At 67.9% G+C, this 6,823-nt stretch overlaps 1 protein-coding gene across 1 annotated transcript in view; it reads right to left on the bottom strand.

The window, feature by feature from the left end:
- Positions 1 to 6,816, bottom strand: part of LTBP3 (latent transforming growth factor beta binding protein 3) — a 15,457-nt gene extending 8,641 nt beyond the window's left edge. The window contains exons 1-11 of the mRNA XM_012725140.1: positions 6,687 to 6,816; positions 3,720 to 4,049; positions 3,394 to 3,596; positions 3,134 to 3,239; positions 2,935 to 3,027; positions 2,659 to 2,781; positions 2,110 to 2,268; positions 1,846 to 2,031; positions 1,316 to 1,332; positions 1,171 to 1,243; positions 936 to 1,034 (exon numbers count right to left, since the gene is read on the bottom strand). Of these exons, the coding sequence (XP_012580594.1) occupies positions 936 to 1,034; positions 1,171 to 1,243; positions 1,316 to 1,332; positions 1,846 to 2,031; positions 2,110 to 2,268; positions 2,659 to 2,781; positions 2,935 to 3,027; positions 3,134 to 3,239; positions 3,394 to 3,596; positions 3,720 to 4,049; positions 6,687 to 6,750 (1,453 nt within the window). The 5' untranslated portion in view covers positions 6,751 to 6,816. The remainder of the gene's footprint in view (positions 1 to 935; positions 1,035 to 1,170; positions 1,244 to 1,315; positions 1,333 to 1,845; positions 2,032 to 2,109; positions 2,269 to 2,658; positions 2,782 to 2,934; positions 3,028 to 3,133; positions 3,240 to 3,393; positions 3,597 to 3,719; positions 4,050 to 6,686) is intronic.
- Positions 6,817 to 6,823: the final 7 nt, after the last annotated feature.

Genomic DNA, 6,823 nt, shown 5'->3' with positions numbered 1-6,823 from the left:
TGTCCTCCACGCCCCCTCGAAGAGGCCTCCCCGGTGCTGGGTCTCCCTCTACACTGTCACGGCCCCCGGCTGTCCCTGGACTGCCCAGCCTGCGCACGCCTAGGGTGTCCTGAGCCCTCTCCCCGGAGCTCTGGAGGCCCCGGGTTTCAGTGCGTCAGGCTGGTGGCTCTGGTGTCCACACAGATTGGGCTCAGCTGTGCGGCCGGGGCAAGCTACTGAGCCTCTCTGCGCCCCACTTTTCTCATCTGGAAAAGAAGCCTAGCAGTGCCCACTTCACAGAGCCTGAGGGTAAGCGGTGCTTAATGTGTAGGGACCCTCATCCAGGGTCTGGCACAGACAGCTAGCAATTGCTGGGATGCCCCAAGCCCCGCAGTCACTCCCCACAGCTTGGACAGAGCCAGGCCGGGCGCCCCACGAGCCCTCCTCCCCTCGCGCGGCCCCCAGGGCCCCCAGGCGCTGCGGCCCCCCCCTGCGGGGCCCAGGCTTCCCCTGCGGGGTCCCTGCTCAGCCTGCACTCAGCCCTCCCCCACTTGTCGGCAGCTCCCACATCCTTGCAGCCCCCTCCCCCCGCATCAGCACCCCGTGCCCTTCCTGCCTTAACTTAATTTTCATGGCATTTCTGAGGTACACGACACTCATCTGTTGTCTCTGCTGAGCAAGGACGAGGGATTTCTGTCTGTCTCGTTTACTGCTGTATCACCAGCTCCTACACAGTGCCTCGCACACAGTAGCGCGCAGCACTGGCTGAGTAAGGAGCAAGGCTCCGGGCAGGCAGACCCCGTAATACCCGGGTGACTGGGGCAGGAGGGGCTGCTCTGCACACAGGGCCACCCCCAGTCTCCCACCCCCGGGCCGCACGCAGCAGGCCCTCATGAGTGGGAGACCCCGCGGGGGGCCTGGCTGATGCGAGTGTGCTCCCGGGGCGCGGGCCTTACCTGTGACCTGAGTGGGGGCGATCTCCACAGCACTGCGCGACGGGGAGAAGTCGGGCAGGAACCAGCGCATGGTGGGCGGCGAGGGCCGGGAGATCAGCTCTGCGGGCGGCCGTGGGCACCGTCGGAGGGAGGAGGCGGCGATGCAGCCCTCCGCCCCAGGCCGCCGCTCCCGGCTACCTCTCGCCCACCCTCCCGCCCCCTCCCTGGGGGGCCGCGGCCCGGGGCGCAGGCTCACCCGGGTAGGGCCGCGCAGGGGCCGTGGTGGCGGTCGGGTGGGTCTGCTGGGATGACTGGTCCTCTATCGCGGGCTGCGGGTGGCGGAGGTGAGCCCTCTGTCACCCCAGGCTCCCCACCCCTCCTGCCTGGGCTCTCATACTCACTGAGTCCGTGCTCACCCCTACAAGGGAAGATACGGGGCCATGAGGTGTTGGTCTGGGAGAAGAGTCGGCCTGGGGGTGCAGTGGGGGACGCAGTTGGGCTCCCTCAGAGCTCAGCCCCCCTGGCTCTGGGCCAAGGGCCAAGGGCCCGCTCCCTGGACCAGGCTGGGCTGGCACCAGCGGTCAGAGCAACAGGCCTGGGGAGGAAGGCGGTCAAGTCCTCGGCTCGCAGAACAAAGCTTGGGAGCTTGCAGCCAGGGCCAGCTTCCTGGGTCGGAGGTCGGAGGGCCAGACCCTGGGCAGCATTTGGGCTGGACCGTCCTGGCTTGAAAACCTGAGGGCCCCGCATCCGGAGCCCCTGGGGTTAGCCGTCTGGGGAGTGAAAGCGAGGCTTTCATCCGGGTCAGAGCCTTGGTGACGGGGTCTGGGGCGAGAGGGCCAGAGGGCCAGCGCTCAGGCCGAGGACTCGGAGGCGGGGTGGCTATCTGTGGGTGAGGGGCTCAGCATCTCTAGGGGCAGAGGGCCCACCAGACCTTGCTCCTCTTCTGCATCCTCAGGTGGCGGTGCCCGGCTGGGGCTTTCAGGAAGTTGCTGGGGCTTGGGGGGGCCGTCGGGGTGCAGAAAAAGGGAAAAGTCACTTTCGCCCTGAATGGTGAGCGTCTGGTGGGAGGTGAGGATGTGGTACCCCTTCCCAGCTGGGCAGATCTCCTTGAAGGCAGCTGTGGCCAGAGCAAGGGGTGAAGTGAGTGTCTCCTGGGCAGGGCCCGCCCGCCCCCGCCCCCACGCCCCAGGCTCACCAGTGCCATCAGCCGGGCAGCGCTGGCACCGGGCGCCCCAAGCCTTGCCGACGCTGCAGCAGCAGAGCTGGCGGGTGAGGCGTGTGGTCAGCGGGTGCTGGCACTGGTGCTCAGGGCTCACCAGGCGGAAACACAGGCTCTTCTCCTCCGGCTTGTCGGCTGTGGGGCCGTGGTGGGCATGGGCATCTGGCTCTGAGCACTGCCCATGTGCCCTTCCCAGGGCCAGACAGCCCTGACCTGCAGGTGCACCCTGACCACGTGTGACCCCTGGAACCTGTGGCGACTGGCCCACTGATGCCCTGATTCTAGCCACTCCAGGCCTCAGCCCCAGAGGGCCAGAGCCTTTGCTCCCATGGGACGGAGCCTCCATGTAACCTGACCCCAGGCCTCATGTGACCTCTGACCCTTCCTGTCTGCTCTGGGCATTGGGGCTGCTGTGGGACCTGTGGCCCACTCTGACCGTGGTGACCTCTGCCCCTCGCCGCGTGGGGCCTCTCCCTCCCTCCCATGCCTTCTGACCTCCCCGGGACCCAAGCCCCCCAGTCTCACCAATGCACTGCGTGCGGGAGGGGCCCAAGCTGTGGCCGGGCGGGCAGACACAGCGATAGGAGCCGGGGTTGTTGAGGCAGTCACCATGGCGACACACGCCCGGCATGGCGCACTCGTTGATGTCTGTGGTAAGTGGGAGTTTGGGCCCTTGGGTCTGCGGCCGCAGGGCGACAGCGAGGTGCCCTGGGAGCCGCAGGGTCCTGCCCGAGCCCTGCTCCTCCCTCGCCCGCCCCGGCCCCACAGACACTGGCCTGCTCCCCAGCCCGGCTGGCATACCCTGGCAGTGGGTGCTGTTGAGTCTCTTGTAGCCCTGGGGGCAGTCCGTGCCCACCTCCCCACGAACAGGCCCTGGCTTCTGCACCCCTGTGTCTGCAGAGAGAGGGAGCATGGCAGGGGCTCCTGGGGACCCCGCGGGAAGAGGCTGGCAGGGTGCAGAGAGGAACGGGCGGGTCGGCTGTCCGGGGCGGACACTCACACTGCAGCTGGGGGCACTTGTGGCACTTGCTCTGACCCCAGGCGGTACCAATGCTGCCGCAACAGTCTTCCTGCTTGGTAAGGCCGGGGAGGGGGTTGCTGCCGCACTAGGGACGCACGGGGACGGGATGGGTCACAGGGCGCCTGGCCCCACCCGCCTCTCCTGACCCCGCCTCCCCTCACCCCTCTCGGAGCACCCCAGGCTCGGGGCAGGACCCCCCTGAGCAGAGTGGCGGCTGCCCCAGGACGGCGTCCACTCACAGGCTGCTTGGGCAGCGTGTCCTGGAAGCAGCGGCCCAGGGGCTTCTGAGTGGGCGGCCGCGGGTGCGCGGGCTTGGGGTGCGGCAGCAGGTGCTGGGAGGGGGCTGGGCCCTCGGCGTGGGACCCCTCGATGCGGTGCACTTGCACCGAGGCCTCAGGCGGGTGGTGGACGCGCACGTTCACCACGGGGGGCGGGGCCTGCACTGGGGGCGGGCGCGGGGCCTCAGGGCTGCGCACCCACGCGGCCCCCCAGGTCCCGCCCCGCCTGGGTCCCGCCACCCTAGAGCCGCCCCCCTCGGCTGCCCCGGCCTGCCCGTCTCTGGTACCTTCCGCGGAGATCTGTCCTGGCCCGAGGGGCACCAGAAAGGCTGCGTGCTGGGCGGGGGGCCCCTCCCCGGGGCCGGGCGGGTCTGCGATCACCTGGACCGCGTAGATGGCATGCTTGCTGGCCACAGACTCGCCCTCCGGGGCCAGGGGCGGCAGTGCACCTGTGGACAGGGCCCCGGCCCGGCCTAGCCCAGGGCCTGAGCTGCCGGGGCCGGGGCCAGCTCCTCCTGCTGGCACCTGGCAGAAGCGACCCGTGAAGTCGGGGGGACACAGGCACTGGTTTCGCGACGAGCACTGGCCGCCGTTCATGCAGGGCAGAGGGCACACCACTGGGAAAGGGAGGTGGGTCAGACAGGGCCCCCCAACCCCAGCCCCGCCCCCAGGCTTACCCCCCCCGCACCTGCACTGTCCCCTGATCCCTCCCTCCTGGTGGCCACTGGCTCTGTCCTCGGGAAGCTGGCTTTGGTGACCTGGCACCACATTGCACAGAGAAGTGCCCCTGCGCCCCCAACATCGTGGCACCCAGCTTCTGTCTTAAGGCTTGGACGTCAGTCCCAGCGAGGAGGCCCCGCGCCACTGTGCCCCGCAGCCCCCACCCCGCCATGTCGAGGCTGTGACTTAAAGCAGAGCGTCTGTACAGCCTTGGCAGGCGCCCGGGCCCAGCGGCATGCAGGAAACAGCAGATGACTGCGACGACCATTATTTTCCCTCGGTGAACTTCACCCCAGCCCTCCCTGGGGCCCCCATCTCTAGCCACGTGCCCCTGCCTTGGCATTCCCTGGTGGCCTCAGCCCCTGGGGGCTCCCCTCTCTGCCTGCTACCCCGGGGCCCACACCCCACAGCACCAACAGGTCGTATCTCTGGCCTCACCTCTCCTGGACCTTTCCTGGGCACCCCCACCCAGAGGGCACTGTCAGAAGTGGGTGTCCTGCCCCTCTTGACTTTGGGCCAGTGCTGGGAGTCCCTTCCCACCCCAGTCGTGGCCCATCGCTCCCGCCCCCAGCCTGCCCAGCTGCGCCTCTATCCAGCTTCCTCGGTCCACTCCTCCTGCCCTCCTTCCCCTGCCCTCTGTTCCTCCCCTGCCTCAAGCCTGGCCACCCAGGCTCCCCACTGCTTCCTGCCTCTCAGCCTGTCCTCTCCCAGCACCCCAGGAGAAACCTGCCACAGGCAACGATTGGCAGTTCGACACCCCCAGCCCCCTGGCTGCCTTGACCAGAGGCACGAGGTTCTACAAGGACCCACACAAATCTTTCAGCCCCCTCACTCTGTCCCCCCTGTACCCCAGGCCTCATTTCTTCTGCTGCAATGTCCATGTCCTCTGCCCCCCAGCTTTATTCAGGCCACCCCCATCTCCACATGCCCAACCTTAGCCTCAGTCTCAGCTCCCCGAGAAGTACGCCTTTCCTCATGCCCGCACCCCTGTTCCTGCTGCTTCATGCCCACCCTCTGCCCCAGCTCGGCCTGGCATTGACTTATGTCCATGTCTGTCTCCCTCCTCCAAAAAGGGTGCTGGGCAGGGCAGGGCAGGGCCAGGGCTGCCTCAGCAGAGGTGCAAGGGCATGGCGGGGCCAGAGGATGTGCCTCGCTGTTCCATGTATTCCCTCCCACCACCCCCACCGTGGGGCAGGGCCCCGAGCTCAGGCCCCGGCCCCGGCCCCTCTCTTGCGCGCCCCAGCTCTGCCCTCACTCCCCCAGGGCTGAAGGTGAGGATCAGGGCCTGCTAGGAGCACCCCAGCCCGGCCCATCCTGTCCGGCCTGACGGGGCAGGACATGGGCAACGAAGTGTGCCCTGGGCCAGGGGGCTGGATCCTCTCCTTCCTGCTTCTCTGTGCGTGAGTCACCTCTCGCGGTGAGGGTGACCTCGCAGTGACACCCGCCCACTGTGGCCTGGGCACTGAGCCTGGGGGATGTGGGCAGCTCGATGGAGACAGCGACCTCGACAGGATGGCGGGGGGCCTGGGAGGCTGGGCGTATGAATACTCACAAGCACAGTCATCCGTCTCACACACGCACACGCACTCATTCCGACACCGACACTGGCTCACGCAAACACTCCCAAAGTGACTGAAAACTTGCCCCATGATAACAACACAAAGAAACACAATCACAGCATGCCGCTCGGTGCCCTTGGGTGCCCCCACACGCCTCTGAGGGCTGCAAGCCTCTGAGCCCCTCAGGCCGAGCCGCCGGGACTGAGCGGCCTGGAGAGCTGCGTGTGTAAGAGAGGCTGTTTGGCTGGTGCCATCCTGGGCTGGCCTAATTACCCTGTCCAGGAGGTAATTACTGCCGGGACACCTCCCTCAGCCTGGCCCACAGGGCCCCTGTGGGTGAGCGCCAAGCCCCAGGCCTGGCCTTTGAAGACTGGTGCTGGGGAGGAGGTGGGCTCGGGAGGCCCTGGGGGGTCCTCAGGAAGTCTGGAGGGCTGGGTGGGGGAGACCCTGCGGGATTCTGAGGCAGAGCCTCAGGGCTCATGGGGGAGGCAAACCAGCCCCTCTCCAGGCCTACACCCCACTTCTGGGGCCTCAACAGGCCCCTCCCAGACCCTGCTGACCGCTGGCTGCCTCACCCCTGCCCTGATGTCACTCCTCCTCCCACAGGGGCAGGTGCCTGCCCCTGGCAGCCGGCGGTAGGCACTTCAGAAAGTTTAGAACAAACATTTTCCTGTTTGTTCCAGCAAGTCTGTTTCTGGGGAGACGGGGGGTGGCAGATCTTTGTCCCTACAAACCCCTGTGTGCTGACCCCAGCACCTGCCTAGGGGCCTAGTCCCAGGTACCCCGAGCCCCTGCCTTAGGCCTCAAGCCCAAGCTCAGGAGTAAGGCGCCGCCACCAGGCAGCCCTCCAGCTCTGCTCCCAGAGCGCGCGCCGGCCCCTGGCGTCCGGGGAGCCCCAGCGCTGCCCTCGGCACCCCCTCCCTCCCGCGCCCAGGCCCACGGCGCCCCCGCCCCTCCCCCAGCCCCGGCCCTCACCCACGCGGAAGCCGGAGCCCGTGAGCGTGTCGGCGCTGTGGCCGTTCTCTCCGATGAGCGTCATGTTGGAGCCCTGCTGACAGCTGTCCCGGCACTGGCCCTTGAGGCAGGTCCGCTTGCAGATCACCGGCGCGAAG

Source organism: Condylura cristata, unplaced genomic scaffold (genome assembly GCF_000260355.1).
Source record: "Condylura cristata isolate star-nosed mole 26May11 unplaced genomic scaffold, ConCri1.0 scaffold00015, whole genome shotgun sequence".
Classification (NCBI taxonomy): domain Eukaryota; kingdom Metazoa; phylum Chordata; class Mammalia; order Eulipotyphla; family Talpidae; genus Condylura; species Condylura cristata.
Note: the sequence above shows the minus strand (reverse complement) of the source record. Positions and strands in the feature narration are given on the sequence as shown.